Below are 17,196 nucleotides of genomic sequence, written 5' to 3' on the forward strand. Positions count from 1 at the left end.
GACCTTTCCTCCACTTGCCATCTGGAAAAAAAAAGCGATATGTTAATGATTCGATAAGTCTAAGTGGTAGTAAAAAAAAACTAAAAAAAGCGACACCTTTGGTATTTGCTCGTCGAAATTGATCGACCATTGAAAATGAATGGGAAAGACCAAAAAACAGAGCAATTTTTTTTAATCTGTCAAATACAATCAATAAATCAGCCACAATGCAGAAAAAAAAAAAAAACAGACAGAAATTACAGGGTGAGACTCTAAAACATCCTCAGTGCAAAACATACACACCCACTCAAAAAAAAAACACACACATACAAAAATGAACTGGTGAGACTTTAACACAGTGCTTGTTTTTTTTTTTTTTTATATATTTGTCAAAAAAACTAAAACATTAAATCCCTCACAATGCAGAACACACACACACATACACACAGAGAACCAGAGCATAAATAAGTGGAGCTCTACAGCCATCTTTTGGTCATTGTTGGCATTACAAGTCATCTGTTGTTTTCCACTGATGACATCAATCTGATACACACACACACACACACACAAGTTTTACAAAATAAATGTTTACTATAGAAAGTTTGAAATTGCATTATGTTTACTGTGATTCTTCTGTTTTATATTCTAATTGAATTTTCAGACTTTTGCAGTTAATTTCTGTTGATGATAATTTTCTTGACATTATTATGCATTTACTTTGAGTTATTACATTTTTGTTTTAAATAAATTATTGGTATAAAAATACTTATTCCTTGTCTTCTCTTTGTAACACCATGGTCAGGTTTGATTGCAAGCATAAAGACATTAACTGCAAAAACTGACACTTCAAATCAATTTTAAAGTGCTAAACTTTGACAGATAACAGTTTGATAATGTCTAAATACATATCCAAATGCTTATCTTGTGATAAAATATAAAATGGTTACAATAAGCCATCAGACAACACTACAGCCCTCTACTGGCTGTTTCTGGCATGACATGGTTTTCAAGTCATGTTATTTATATTTTGTTCACCAGATGGCAGCAATCTGTCTCCAATTCATGTCACATTCTCATATTGTCTACATGTTTCAACTTATAGAAGTGTAGGTTCTGAAATGTTTTTTTGTTTTGTTTTTTGTCAAAAATTTGCTTATTTTTATATGCAAATTAATGGTAAAATTTTGAAACTGACATGTAAATAAGCATAAAATGCCAAAGGAAATGCATAATTTTATTGTTGTTACTTCATGGAAGAAGAAATGGTATCATTATCATCATTAAAACAAGGTTACACATCTGAACCTTCCAGTCAAAAACGACCATGAATACCAAAGGGAGGTGACTTTTTTCAATACCTTAGGAGGGTTAAACAGTAGATTTTTTTGTTTTGTTTGTTTTTGATTTATCTAGAGGTTAAACTAGCTGTAAAATTAATGACTATAAAGAATATAAAGATTGTGTAAAATTAGATTGTAGAATTACAGTTTCAAATTTTTAGATTAAGAAGAAATTCAGAACTCAAAATACAAATCTCTCACATTTAGATAACAACAAACTAGGCCAAAGGTCAGGCAAAACTGGGTTATTTACTTGCGCCACTCAGTGGACAGCGTATATATTAATAAATTAACATTGGCCAAGATTAATAAATGTTTTGTCCATTATAGTTACAGTAGGAAGGCACCAATGTATCGGCTGCCACATTTATTATTGACCAAATCTGCATATCGATTATAATTAATTAGTAACACACTTTGTAAAAACCCTAAATCAACAATCCAGAAATAATAATAGCCACAATATTTAGAAGGGTTGGCACTCCTGAGAACATGTAATATTACATTTTTATTCTTTCTCGTTCTTATGTTAATGTGGAAAAACCAGCGTTACAGACATGACAGTTGTGAAAGCGGCACTTACCTATAGGCCTACACGTTGAGGGAAACCATCCAAAACGCTTTGAAACCAGCAGATTTGACTTCTGAGATATCGGTATGAAATCATTTAATGCTGCACGATTAATTGAATCAAGATTGAAAGTGCAATATGGCCTTGCATGATTACTAAACCTTAAAAGGCTTTAAACCTTCTGCATTCAGCGCTTCAGTCAGTGCTGTGTGAGCAAACGGCGCCCTCTAGCGGTCTGGTCGGCATTATCCAATATCTGTTATATCACGATAATACAGAATTTAAAAGGTTTTTTTTTTTTCCCTTGGTTAACTTTTTATTTTTCCATGATGTGGTTGATGTTTCCATGGAATTGCCCAACATATACATAGTATGAATTTGTAATGTTCTATTATATTCTGTATATACATGTAAATTGTGAATTCTGTTGTTGTGAACTGCAAAAACAGAAGTGCAAAAATGTTTTAGAAGTACAAAATAACCTTTTTTTATATCAATCATCATAGTTATCATATTTAGTTATTTTTTTCTTTTTATCTTTTATTTATCTTTCATTGTGGCTCTTTTAATAATTTTGGGCTGTCATGTGTTCAACAGATCCAATGTTCAATGGATATTTTATTGTTAGAACAGTAAAAAAGCTTTTGTTCCTCTTTGTTCATTTTTAAAGCATAACTCCAAAGTAAAACAGTGATCTGATAACAAAATAAGGTAATTGGCAAAATATTGTTACCGGCCAATGGTATCGATATCGACCAAAAATGTTCATATCTGTGCATCCCTAATTATAGTTCATGTTAACTGTTGCATTAACAAAAGCGCTGCATGGGTCTGTTTTGTCAGCGTCACGCTGACCACTGTGTGGCGCAAGGGAAAATCTTTTTTTTTTTTTTTTTATGTGAACCTGTATTTGTACAATATATATATATATTTTTTTACAGCTAACTCCACCTCTGAAAAATTCAAAACCAAAAATATGATGTTTAAAAATACAAATGTATAAAATTCACCACAAAAAAATAAATAAAAATAAAAAGTTAAAAAGTTAAGTTTTAAGTGTCACATGTCTAGAATTAAAATGAACAAATTTCAGATTAAATACTTCAGTCATTGTTCTAGCTCCATACAAACCGGCAACGTTTTGAAACGTTTCGAAACAGTACGACGTAATGAAGCATCATTTGCAGAAATCACGTGACTTGGCCAGTTTTATATGTGCTCCAAGGGACTAGTTCCAAACAAAAGATTTGTATAGGGCTCATGAAGTAGTGTGTTTCGAAAGCGCACATCACAAATCCAATCTTAATTCCATTCATTATTTCCAAATTTCCTCCTCAAAAGTACTAAAAGAACTGTTAATGAAACCATAAAATTCCTTACAATTCCCATCTCTATCAAAATAGTAATTATAGTAAATAAAGCATCAGTAGATGTGTCCAAACCTTTGACTTGTAATGATCATACTGTTCTTTAAAAACACGTATCGTTGATATGAGGCAAATCAAGGACCGTGGAGGAGGTCCACAGTAGAGTGTGTATATGGCAGGGTTATATTTATGTGTGTTTGTGTCACTGCTCTATGTAATGGTCTCTCGTCCACTCTGTTTCTCCTCGTTTCCTGTCCGGTCTCTCATGATGATGTTCTCGTTGAGATCTCAGTGGTCCCCTTTGCCTACTGTTCCTCTCGTTGTAGTCATATTCCTTCTCTTTCTCCCTGCAACGATGATGATGATGGTGATGATGGTTTGGTCGAAGCGTCTGCTCTTCTTCCTCTTCTGTTCGGTGTGTTTGCAAGTGTCCTTGGGAATGCTCATTGAAAGTGGACTCCCTGCTCTCCAGCGTCTCTTGTCGGGAAAGTATCTGTGCAGTCCGATTGTGATGGTGGTGATGATGTCTATTGTGGTGATGGTTATGGTGATTGTGGCGTTCAGTCCGTGTGGATGAAGATGGGTGGTGTGTGTGATGTGTTTGGAGCTGTTGTTGATCTCTGTTGGCTTTAGTCTCCCTCTCGTCCATATCGTTGCCTGGTGGTCTTTCTAAACTTGTTTGCCTCTGAGTTTGGTGATGGTGATGATGATGATGGTCTTCATGAAAGCCCCTCCTGTCGCCCACCGGTCTCTCTGTCTTCTGATCACCCCCTGCAGCCTGGTTTGGCAACACACGCATGGAATAATGCAGTTATTTAGACTTAAAAAACTACATTTGTCAAATGTGTCAATGCACCACTGTAATAAATCACACACATGCAAGTCTCCGTTTATATTGCACAGATGACCATCACAGAACACTGCAAATCATTACAAAAAACACATTAATTGAACTACTAATCTCCTGTTACATCCGTAGAATGTGATTAAACTAGAAACTGGATCTGAAAAAGCTTAAAAATCAACCAGACCCACCCAAAAATGTGAATTCTGACATCATGTATTCACTCTCATGTGTTCCAAACCCATTTGGCTTTCTCTCTTTGGTGGAATAAAAAATTAGATATTTTGAATAATATTCAGGCTGTTCATTTCCACACAAAAGTGTAGTGACCAGGGGCTGTCAAAAAAGCACCAACATTTTTTTTGCAAATTGTGGGCTATATTCCAAGTCTTCTGAAGGCATATGATAGCTTTGTAAAGGAAACAGATTGAAATTTAAGTCATTATTCAATGAATATCTTTGCTGTGGCTCTCAGAATCATTTGCATTCCTGCTTATTTAAATTTGCCATTTTATGGAAAAGAGCAATTTGAACATTCTTCAAAATATCTTCATTGCGTGTTTAACCAAAGAAAGTCATACAGGTTTAGAACAACACGAGGGTGAGTAAATGGCAACTTTATTTTTTTTCTTGGGAATAAACCCTGATGAAAACCCTTAGTTTTATTCATTAGTGTTCTGAACTTGTTTAATTGAAAGCATGTTTTTGTGTCTAAGTGTTCGAGTCACAATTCACACACACACTTACCGTGACTGAGGCTACTCATCCGTAATTGAAGTAGCCTCCTCTGTCTGATAAGCAGCAGTGTTAGTCAACAGAACGATAAGCAAATTCTCAGCATACAGCAGTTTCATAAAATGTACTGTTATGATCAGAGTACTGTTTGTAAATGTGGTTAAAATGATAAATTGTCGGTTTTGAGTTTTTGAGAAAAATTTGCATTAGTACCCTTCCTTCATTCATCCCTTCATCATCCTCCTAAAAGGTTTTCTGATAACAATTTTCATTACAGAGACTATATTAAATATATAATACATTAATAAAAGAAATACAGAACCAATAACAGTCAAATGTTTAATTACAAGCTGTTTGGCAAAATACAATGCACACAAAATCACAGGTTCCCATCCCTTTTTTGTCAGCTGAACCTCTATAATATTAATTATTTAATAATAATAAAATATTATTTGCATATTACATTATTATAATATATTATAAACACTATCATTAAATAATAATAATTATTATATATTATAATATGTTTTATAACATACTTATATTCTGTTTGTTTTACTTTCACATTTGATTCCAAAAATATTTACTTATTTAATATTTTTTTACACACATTTTCTTTTTTCAAATATCTGTAGGGATTTCTGAGTAACTACTATTTGACATAAGTGTTTGTTTTAACTCAGCAATTTAGTGCATGTCTCATTTGCTGTCAATTAAATTGTATTATATCTATCAGCATCATATCAGCCCATCAGCCACCCTGCTCACTAGATATTGAAATTGGCCTTTGACTTTTCTACTGAAGAGTTGAAGTTGTATAAGCACCTTTAGTTGTGTATTAGACTGCGGTTCAGGACAGACAGCTGGAGCATCAGTCTCTGTGGTCTGACTGACACTGGGAGGATGAGTGGACTTCCAGTACGCTTCCAGATAATCAGCCATGTGCTCACAGGCGTCTTCTAACTGATTCTCATCCAGAATGATGTCAAACAGCTCCTGCATACAGAACAAACACCGAGTGAACAGTGTGTGATATTTAAATCAGTTAACGCATTAACTTCAACTTCAGTAATTTTTGTAAATCACCTTGGCTGGAGCTAAACCTTATTTTTAACCAAACTTGGGCAAATCCACAAGGAAGGTGACCTGTTTAATACTACGAAAATACAGGAAATGGAGGGTTAAAAATTCACATGATTCACACAAACATGTTGACACACTGTCAATCTGTCAGTGTTTTCTCTCAGGGTCTGTTGGAAGTCTGAAGCTGTTCTCACAGATTCAATGTCACACTTCCTGCAGACGAGTTCAAAATTTAAAGGGATATTCATACATAGTAATGTCTTAATGACACTATAATAAAAGAGAAAGCTCGCACACAATGTCCATACAAAAATAAGAGGCCAAAAAAGAAGAAAGTGCAAAATGTGATCTTAATAAATAAATATTCCAGAAAGATTTTTTCTATGGACATTGTGCGCGAGCTTTCTCTTTTATTTGATTTGATTTTTTTGAGCCTACGCACCGAAGCAACGTGGATATGTAAGCTTTTCAGTGTTTGGCGCAGATGTTTTTTCAGCTTTTTGTCTATTAATGACAATATAAAAATGCAGAAAGTTTTGTATGGTGGTAAAGTTAGCAAATTTTATTAGCACAATATAAAAACAACAGTCTTTATATTATATTATACTTAGAACTGTCAAAATTAACACGTTAACACATGCAATTATTTTAAAATGTTTAACGCGATTAATGCATTTACCAATATGGCATTAGATTCTTATATTTTATTCAGCTTAGTGCGAGATCTGTATACAAGTTTTTGTATAAAGCATTTCCCCTGCGTTGCATTGCCCTTCTGTCTTACTGGATAATTTGGATGAAGTATCATTACATGAACAGTGCCAGCACTAAAAGCAAATAAACAAGATGTACGCTGCAAACGCTTTTCATGTGGAGTTCAAAGCGGCACGAATCATTTAAATGCAGCTTCATGATTGTTGTAGCAAAGTGGATAGCCACAATTAATGCCTAAGAGATGTAGGGCCCTATTTTAAGAGCGTAAGCATTAAGCACAGTGCAAAGCGCAAAGTCAGTTGGTATTTTTGTGCAAGCATGCGCTAAGTCTAGGCGCAAGTGGGTTTTGGTGAAATCACCATCGCAACGCTAGAATTAGCTTTGGATAAAAAGTGTCTGCCAAATGCATAAATGCAAATGGGCTGGATCAAGTGCAATTTAATTCAGAGGTTCTTCTCCGGTTATTCCAGCGTCTACGTCCTATTATATAATCCATTCCCTCAAGCACCAATGATTTAAACAAAGACAGCAACTTCACAAGAAGTTGGTAGTGTAAATGGACTGTATGCAATAAATTAGAAGAATAGAAAATTATGTTCTTTTGTGCATTAACTGCGTCCTTGATGAACGTCTGGCATATTTCTATTACAGTGACACATGCTCCTTTTATATGCATGGAAAATGTGATTCTCGTCAGAATTTGGATGTACGCTCTGTTAAATTAAAAAGGATGTAAGTATTATTAATCATTTTCATCTACTGACACACAAATCACGGCTAGTATTAACAGTGATTGTATCAGAATGCACTCGATTTTTTTTTTTTTTTTTTTATTAAATTAATTTACTGAAACACAAAAAACCAAGTGGTCAAAAAATTCATATCATATCCAAACATTTTACCCTCTCCAGCTTCTTCCACCGGCCCCTTTTGAGGTAACTAAAAAACAACAACTCTATGACAACAGGTGGAAAAATACCAATACAAATTAAATCATACATACAGTTGTAAATATACAATATTAAGAATTTGATGTTTTGTACTTTCAGAAAGTACTTTATTACCACCTGCTGGTGAAATCTCCAAACAGCAAATACAGGAACTGAATTTGGACTTTGTGCTGAGTTAAGAGGCGGTATTGAAAGTCTTGGCGCAATGACATATTTCTTAGGAAAATAGCAAATTTCGCTTTGAGCCTCTTCATTTACATACAGTTTACATACACAGTAGCGCAAAAACTCCCACCCACGGCCACTTGTGCTTTGCGTTGGCACGAAAATTACACTTAGAATTAGCATTCTCACGAAAATTGGACAAGATGTTGCTCGCGGTCCTAACACGTTGCGCTGCGCTTTGCGCACTCACGAAAATAGAGTCCTTAATGTGCATTGCAGTGAATACGCAAACTACATGGACTAGATATTTTAAGTAGTCAAACTCCCACTTAGACTTTGGGAAATGTTTAATGTTACTTGAATCGGTGCTATTTTCGGTCATTTCTATCTTTATACTGTGGAAGGCTTTGTTTGGAAAACATTATTGTTACACATTATTTATTTATTTATTTTTTACTTTCCTAAGAAGGAACTAAATGCATTTTGACAGGAAAAAAGTATATATAGTGTCAAATTTCAGCACTTTCAGAATCTGCGATTAAACATGACTAAACATTTTAATGGACTGACTGGACTAATTATATTATATTATTCAGAAATGGATATAAATCAGAAATGATTGTGTGAGGGTTAGGTTTAAACATAGGGAAAATAAAATGAAATTAGCTCAATATAAAAAAATAGAAGTCAGTGGAAAGTCTCCATGATGACTGTAAAACCAACGAGTGTGTGTGTACTCACAGATGGGCACTGTGCCAGTTTGTCTGCTGCCACCATCTGAACATTGAGATGTTTGGCCTGAGACTTCCCTCTAGACTTTATTAACCTCTGAAGAACCTGAGAGATCCAGAGTCACAACAATTATTATCAACACCATAACAATGACGGCAGTGTGACTTCATCATCAAAATACCAGTCAGTGTGATTTTAGCTGGGACTCAGTGGAGGACACTGGCTTTGTTTCAAACCCAAGTGAGCTGCCTTGTTGTATACTAACAAAATAGGCACCCTTCATTTCTCAATACACACATACAAAACACTGACATCCATACCAACACACCCACACAATTTTAGCTGCAACATTTATTCAATTGGCCTGTAGTGCTCTATAATACAGCAAACAGAAAATAGGAAAAAAGCATGTATTTGCTCCATAGGCTAAACATGAGAAAAATGCCACCATCTGGTGGAAAATATTTAAAATTAAATTTTGAAGCCAGGGCTCCGGAATGAAAGCAAAATATCATAGAATTCATGATTTTATGCTTTAATGGCACTGTGATCAAATATTGCAGTTTTAATGGGTTTCAATGGGGACATTTTTGTCCTGAAGGTCCTGAGTGTAACTATTGTGTGTACACAGTGTATTATAGATGTATTATAGGAACTGAGGCTGAAATATCAAAATATCCCAAAAAATACACACCTTTGGAAAAAAAGTTTGCCATTGGCATTATGCCAACATGTTCTCTGCAAGCCAAAAAGACAAAAATGTCCCGAACGTCGCACAAGGGTTAAAATGCTATACATATACAGTGTTAACAGTCACTCCTCACGTTCATGTGTGACATTCAAGAGACTCAACAACTTATGCTCTCATCTGATTCCAGTATAAATTGGCATCAGCATGTTGCTAAGCTAACAACTCAGTCCTCTAATAAGCATAACAAAAGTACATTTTTATTAGATGTATCTATTTTTGATCAATACAATATAGTAGTCGATAAAATCAACTTTCCCTCAAGTCATTTCAGCTCTATCTGCCATCTTGGATAGATATTTTCAACAAGTTTGTAGCAATGCATTCTGATTGAAGCGCACGTATGATGCTGCCTTAGATTTTGGCTAAACTGAGCCTTCTTACAAGGCATCATTTTGCCGCCTACTATTTGGAACAGCCTTAGCATCCAGAGCACACTTATGATTGCTTAAAATGCTGTCTAGTAAGTCAGCTCACTAGGGTTTGGAAAAGAGTGTATGTGAATGCAGCTGTTTATGTTTTCTTCCATTTCAAGTTCTTTTCTTTGTTTTGTCCATCATAAGACAGACATCATGAATCATAAGAAAACATGCAGACACTTTACGGCAAGGCAGAGGAACAGTGAATGTTTTTGAACTGGTCTGTGTGTGTGTGTGAATGTGTGTGTGTGTGTGTGTGTACACCTTTGGAGATGTGATCTTGACATAGACAATAATAGGAGCTAAAGAGGTCTTTCCCAGTTGAGCTGGATGGTTTATTGTGTCCGCGTCTAGAACAACCAGTTGTAATGTCCGAGCCAGCTCAAAGATTCTCTCGATCTCACTCTGTACCTCCGCTGCAAACACACACATATGTACACTACATTTACGTTGTCCAGACAATATGGAGATCTAGTTCAAAAACGTAATGCTTAATGTTGAGACACTTTGATGTCAAACACTTTCTCCAGCCTAAATGTTTAATATGCTGAGTCAACTATAAGGAAACCATCGGTAAGTTGACTTTCTGAAGAGTGTAAATAGTGGACGAACATGTCAACTTCTGGTTCAACCAATGGGGTGCGGGACTTCCTGTAATAATGTATTTATAAGGGAATTGACTAGTTTTGATGAACAATGAAAGCTAGACATAGTGGTGCAGAAAATAATGCAAATGAATAAATAAATAATAAATAATGTAATATATTATGTGGCTATATTCATGGAAAAATCCAGGTTAAAATATAAAAACAGGCAAAACAACTACAAACCGATATAAGAAGTTTAAGATCCATTTTTAATAAAAAACTCAATCTGATTCTGGACTGAAGACATTACAGACACTACCGTATGATTTTCTGTAAATCTGCCATGAAACAATGTCTACTGTGAAAAAGACTACACAAATAAAAATGACTTGACTTGAAAAAAAAAAAAAAAGTAAAAAAATATACAAATTATTCTGAACTTAAGAAAATAATTATTAAGAAAAAAATAATGCATGTAAATAAATAACAAACATATTATTTACTAACGCCATGCCATCTTCTATGGCTATTTTCATGGAAAAATCCAGGTTAAAATATAAAAACAGATAAAAAATAAATAAATAAATAAAAAATTAAAAATAAAACCCTATATAAGATGTTTAAGATCTTTTTTATTTATTTTTTTATTTTATTAAAAACTCAAACTAATTCTGGACTGAAGACATTTTGGACACTACAGTAGGATTTTCTGTAAAGATGCTTTGCACTACACAAATAAAAATTACGTGACTTGAAAAACATGACTGACTAAAATAATATATCTGAAATAATTATACATATAAATATATACAAATTGAATTAATATGCTGTATAAAATTATTCTGAATGAGAAAAAAATCTAATAAAAATAATAATAATGCTAAATACTAAATATAAATAAATAAATAATATGTATGTTTTTTTAACACCATGGCAGATTATATTGCTATTTTCATGGTAAAATACAGATTAAAAAAAAATTAATAAATACAAAAAAAAATACAAAAAAAAAAAAAAAAACAAACAAACAAAAAAAAAACCTTTATAAGATGTTTAAGACCAATTTTTTATAAAAACTCAAAAACTGATTCTGGTGCTGACTTATAAAAACAATAGTAAATCTAGAATAAAAATACAGTATATAACTATAATAAAAATTGAAAAAAATATACTGTATAAACAATTGAAAAAAAATCTGAAAATGATTCTGAATTTTGAGAAACAATTATAAAAATAAATCAAATAAATAAATAAATAGCATGTTTGTCTTTTAATGACATGCCAGTTTCTATGGCTATTTTCATGGCAGAATCCAGGTTTAATTATAGACACAGGTAAAGCTACTTAAATCCCATATAAGATATTTAAGATCAGTTCCCTATCTGTCACTCAATTGACGTTGTGTCGATGTAGTGACACTAGGGGTCACTCTTGGGAGCCCCAGACACCTCTGCTTTTTGAAAAAAGGCCAATGGGAATTGGCGAGTGGAATTTGCATGCCACTCCCCCAGACATACAGGTATAAAAGGAGCTGGTATGCAACCACTCATTCAGATTTTCTCTTCAGAGCCGAGCGGTTGCATTCAGTGCACTGAATTCAGTTCTCCCTACCGATCACCTCAAACTGCTGGATTTTACAGTGCATTTCAGGGGCTTCTCCCCCTCTGCACCTGTGGAGTGCAGAGAACGCCCCTGCACGCTTTGGCAGAACAAAAAAATTAGAGTATATTCTAAAAGAGTATATTTTCAATTCTAAAAGAGCGGCACACACGGAACATCTTTTTAAAGATGCCTTTCCACTTGTTTGTTATTCCTGGTTGCGGTCATTATCTCTCCGCTTCTGACGGCCACAATCGCTGTCTTACATGTCTGGGCGCTACCCACGCGGAGACTTCGTTCATGGATGGGTCTTGTCCTCATTGCGAGACCATGACCATGGCAACGTTGCAGTTGCAGCTTGCCTTCGTAAGAAAGCAAGCCACCCCAGCGGCTCCCCGCCTTGGTCCTTCTACCTACGGGTATGAGGCCGCATCGGTTAGCACTGGGGGTGATTTGGGGACTCCAGTGGGACCACCTCCGCCGGGTAACCCCCCACGGAAGCAGCAGAAGGAGGCCATTCAACACATCCTGCCCTGTTCAAGACCTCGCACCCCGTCTGCTCGTCGCCAAGGGCATCATCCTGCAGCAGGAGCCCACCGCAAGAAGCAGACGCCACCCGTCTCACGGCCGGCCGCCAAGAACCCTAGGAAGGTGCTTTCGCACCTAGGCCGACTGGGGCCTCGGGCCAACTGGGAAAAGAGCAAGCTCTCCCTGGTTCAGAGCATCTCTTTTCTCGGCTTGGAGTTGGACTCAGTCTTGATGATTGCGTGCCTCACGAACGAGCACACACAATCGGTGCTGAACTGTCTGAAGGCGTTCAGACAGAAGACAGTGGTTCCACTGAAACTTTTTCAGAGGTTCCTGGGGCATATGGCATCCTCAGCGGTTGCCACACCACTCGGGTTGATGCATATGAGACCACTTCAGTACTGGCTTCAGACTCGAGTCCCGAGATGGGAATGGCGCCACGTGACACATCGCGTGGTCATCACGGCGATCTGTCGCCGCATCTTCAGCCCTTGGACTGACCTTGCATTTCTACAGGCAGGGGTTCCCTTAGAGCAGGTCTCCAGGTGCGTCGTGGTTATGACGGATGCCTTCAAGACGGGCTGGGGCACTGTATGCAACGGGCACATAGCCGCCGGCTCCTGGACTGGCCCGTGGCTGCGTTGGCACATCAACTGCCTTGAGTTGTTGGCAGTACTGTTCGCCCTGCGGAGGTTCCCTCCAGACCGCGCCTCATCCCCTCGTGGGACCTCTCTGTAGTCTTTCGGGGTCTACAGGGAGCTCCCTTTGAGCCCCTGAAGTCAGTTGAGCTTGAGGCACTCTTTTTGAAGACTGCCCACCTGACTGTGCTCACTTCCATCAAGAGGGTAGGGGACCTGCAGGCGTTCTCTGTCAGCGAATTGTGCCTGGAGTTCGGTCCGGGTTTCTCTCATATGATCCTGAGACCCCGACCGGGCTATGTGCCCAAGGTTCCCACGACCCCGTTTAGGGATCAGGTGGTGAACCTGCAAGCACTGCCCCAGGAGGAGGCAGACCCAGCTTTGGCATTGCTGTGTCCAGTGCGTGCTTTACGCATCTATTTGGATCGCGAGCTTTAGAAGCTCTGAGCAGCTCTTTGTCTGCTTTGGTGGACAGCGGAAAGGAAGCACTGTCTCCAAACAGAGGATCGCTCACTGGGTCGTTGACGCCATCATCATGGCATATCACGCCCAGGACGTGTCGCCCCCCATGGGGCTACGAGCCCACTCTACTAGGAGTGTAGCAGCCTCCTGGGCCCTGACCAGTGGCGCCTCTTTGGCAGACATCTGCAGAGCAGCGTGCTGGGCAACACCCAACACCTTTGCGAGGTTCTATAATCTCCGGGAAGAGCCAGTTTCGTCCCGTGTGTTGTCAGGTCCAAACAGGTAAGTTCCGGGACAGCTGGCCGGGTGTACCACTTGCGCATGGCGCCCTTCCCCTCCCATGTGGTGAAGACATGTGCTTTTGACTCCCAGTCGTGTTCACAAGTTGTGATCCCTGGATGACTTTCCTCCTTAGCCCTGTGGCAGACGAGTTTGCGGAGAAACTCGCTGCCGGCCCAGTTCGTGTGCTAACTGGGCTCTGTACTGAGGTTGGTGCTCCACATGTGGTGGTTCCCCATAGGTGACCCCATGTGATATCTTCCGCTAAATCATTTCCCTGTTGGTAAACTGCGTCTTCCTTGGGCCTGCCCCCGGTCATCATGTTTGTAGAAACACCTCCCCCCTCAGGTAGGACCTACCATGGGACTTCTCCATATTATATACTTCCGACAAGACTCGGTAAGACCATGTGACGTATTTCCACTCAAAATACCCCCCCCCCCCCCCCCGTTGGGCTAGCCTGTCCCTATTAGCCTGTCCCCAGTCGACTTGTTCCCAAAGGACTGTTCGACGCTCATAAGAGTGTTGGGGGAGGTCACGTGAAGGCCTGGTGTGCTGGCTACGAGGCACACAGCGGTCTGCCCGTCTCGCACCGTCAGTCCACGTAACACAGTTCAGCTAGTTGTGGTGTTTTGTATAGGGACTCCTAGTGTCACCACATCGACACAATGTCGAGTGAGTGACAGATAGGGAACGTCCTGGTTACTTTCATAACCTTCGTTCCCTGATGGAGGGAATGAGACGTTGTGTCCCTCTTGCCACAACACTGAACTACCCGCTGAAATGGCCGGGACCTTGTCGCGGCTCCTCAGCACAAAACCTGGATGAGTGGTTTCATACCAGCTCCTTTTATATCCGTATGTCCGGGGGAGTAACATGCAAATTTCACTCGCCAATTCCCATTGGCCTTTTTTCAAAAAGCAGAGGTGTTTGGGGATCCCAAGAGTGACCACTAGTGTCACTACATTGACACAATGTCTTGTTCCCTCCATCAGGGAACGGAGGTTACGAAAGTAACCAGGACGTTTTTAATAATAATAAAAAACACTGATTCTGGACTGAAGACATAACAGACACTACCGTATGATTTTCTGTAAAGTTGCTGTGAAACAGTGCCTAATGTGAAAAGCACTACACAAATAAAAATGAAAAAAAAAAAACATAACTGACTAAAATAATATATTCTGAAATAATAATATATACGGTATACATATATACAAATCTAATATAATATTACTCTAAATTTGAGAAAAAAATTATAATAAAAATAATATGAAATAAAACTAACACAAAATACTTAAATAAAAAATAATAAATAAATAAATAAATAAAAAGTTTGTTTTTAACACCATGTCAGTGTCAAAAATGGCAAATTTCATAGTGAGGTCCAGATTAAAATATAAAAATAGTTTAAAACAACAACAACAACAAAACTTATATAAGATGATTAAGATCAATTTTTGATAAAATCCTGATTCTGAACTGACTTATAATAAATTAATAAGTCTAAAATATATAAATATACTGCAAATCAAAATAATAGGCCTATACTGTGCATACCAAACAAAAACAAAAACAAAAACAAAAAAAAGATTCTGAATTTGTCAGTGAATTGCATCATTTCCAGATTTGAGAACATACCACAACAGGAAAAGATTGCGTGTCTTAGTTCAGCTCTGTGTAGTGTTTAAAGGCAAGTTCAGTTGTGATTGTACAAGAGATTACAACGAAAAATAAACTCTCTCTCTCTCACCTAAGTTAGAGCGTGTGTTTGAGCGCTCGATGATGGCGTGTTTACTGGGGTTGTTCAACACCGAGCGCTTGGCAAGAGAAATATCAGCTGTGACACGCGTGATGGAAATCCTGAATGAGAGAAAACAAGAGAGTGAAAGAGAGTTGTTTACTGCTTCCTGGAGATCAAGTAATGGAGGAACTTTCTATAAAAAAGTTCAACAAGGAAAGAGAAAGTAAATTATATTTCACAATTGACCGATATTGTTCTTATTCCTCTGTACATTTGCCTGAGAAAAACAATGGTTGAATTCTAATTCCAGTAAATTCCATACAGAGTTAGGGGTCATTCATATCGAATGCATGTTTTGTATTACGTCCAAAACCCTGCACACATTCATTCAGTTTTTCATTACCACATATCATATCCACATAGTTTACTATATGGTGAAAGAGTGAGTGAAAAGGAGTGAATTCATAAATAGAGACACTACTGCACATTGTGCACAGCGTTAGTTACATGTCACTTCCCGATTTATTAAATAAACTACTTAAAATCGAACCGTTCTGACTGAGGGAATACTGCAGTCAGGAGAACGCATGTGACCCAGTGTTTTGTGTATGGACCAGCATGGCCAATTAAGGCAATGAGATGTAACTATTTAAAGTAACTTTGTCCACTCACGTGACGCATACACGCACAAATATATAAACTATCCCAAAGGAGGGCCAAAGAGGAAGAGAACAGAGAGAAACCAGAAGAGTGTAAAGACTTACCTCCCCTCAAACCGGTGCTTCAGAAAGTCAAACAGAGCTTTCTGCATCATATCTGTTACCTGTTTACACCAATAAAGGAAAATAACTGTTTTTAATCTGTTCCATAAACAACATTTCCACAAATTAACAAATATTATTTATAATATGTAAAACAATAATAATAATGTATACACAGAATTACTTATAATATTAGAAGCATTATAAACAGCATATACAGTTGCAAGAAAAAGTATGTGAACCCTTTGGAATCAGCTGGTTTTTTGCATTCATATGTCATAAAATGTGATCTCATCTTCATCAAAGACACAAGCATAGACGAACACAATGTGCTTAAGATAACATCACACAAACAATTATAATCTTTCATGTCTTTATTGAACACATCCCATTAAACATTTACAGTGCTGTGGAAAAAGTAAGTGAACCCTTGGATTTAATAACTGGTGATCCTCCTTTGGCAGCAATAACCTCAATCAAGCTTTTCGGTAGCTGTGGATTAGACCTGCACAATGTTCAGAAGCAATTCTGGACCATTATTCCTTACAGAACTGCTTCAGATCAGCCATATTCTTATGTTGTCTGGTGTGAACGGCTCTCTTGCGGTCATTCCACAACATCGCTATTGGGTTAAGTTCTGGGCTCCGACTGGAACTCTCCAAAAGGTGCATTTTCTTTTTTTGAAGCCATTCTGTAGTGAATTTACTTTGATGTTTAGGGTCATTGTCCTGCTGCATCACCCAGCTTCTACTGAGCTTCAGCTGGTGCACAGCCACCCTGACATCCTGTAGGATATCTTGATAAACTTGGGCATTCATTTTCACTTGATGATGGCAAGCGGTCCAGACCCTGAAGCAGCAAATCAGCCCCAAATCATGATGCTCCCTCCACCATACTTCACAGTTGGGATGATGTTTTCATGTTGGTATGCCTTTTTACACCATATGTAGT

General features: G+C 37.6%; 2 protein-coding genes across 4 annotated transcripts in view; one reads left to right on the top strand and one right to left on the bottom strand.

Annotated features, from left to right (window-relative positions):
• The window catches only part of nsun6 (NOP2/Sun RNA methyltransferase 6), a 41,101-nt gene that overhangs the window by 18,490 nt on the left and 5,415 nt on the right, over nt 1–17,196 (top strand). The window lies entirely within an intron of this gene.
• cacnb2a (calcium channel, voltage-dependent, beta 2a) overlaps nt 72–17,196 on the bottom strand; it is a 58,097-nt gene continuing 40,972 nt past the window's right edge. For all 3 annotated transcript variants that reach the window (XM_051714163.1, XM_051714153.1, XM_051714173.1), the window contains exons 8-13: nt 16,249–16,307; nt 15,494–15,603; nt 9,912–10,063; nt 8,490–8,585; nt 5,662–5,832; nt 72–4,035 (exon numbers count right to left, since the gene is read on the bottom strand). In XM_051714163.1, the coding sequence (XP_051570123.1) occupies nt 3,460–4,035; nt 5,662–5,832; nt 8,490–8,585; nt 9,912–10,063; nt 15,494–15,603; nt 16,249–16,307 (1,164 nt within the window). In that variant the 3' untranslated portion in view covers nt 72–3,459. The remainder of the gene's footprint in view (nt 4,036–5,661; nt 5,833–8,489; nt 8,586–9,911; nt 10,064–15,493; nt 15,604–16,248; nt 16,308–17,196) is intronic.

The sequence above is a fragment of the Myxocyprinus asiaticus genome, chromosome 2 (assembly GCF_019703515.2).
Source record: "Myxocyprinus asiaticus isolate MX2 ecotype Aquarium Trade chromosome 2, UBuf_Myxa_2, whole genome shotgun sequence".
Classification (NCBI taxonomy): domain Eukaryota; kingdom Metazoa; phylum Chordata; class Actinopteri; order Cypriniformes; family Catostomidae; genus Myxocyprinus; species Myxocyprinus asiaticus.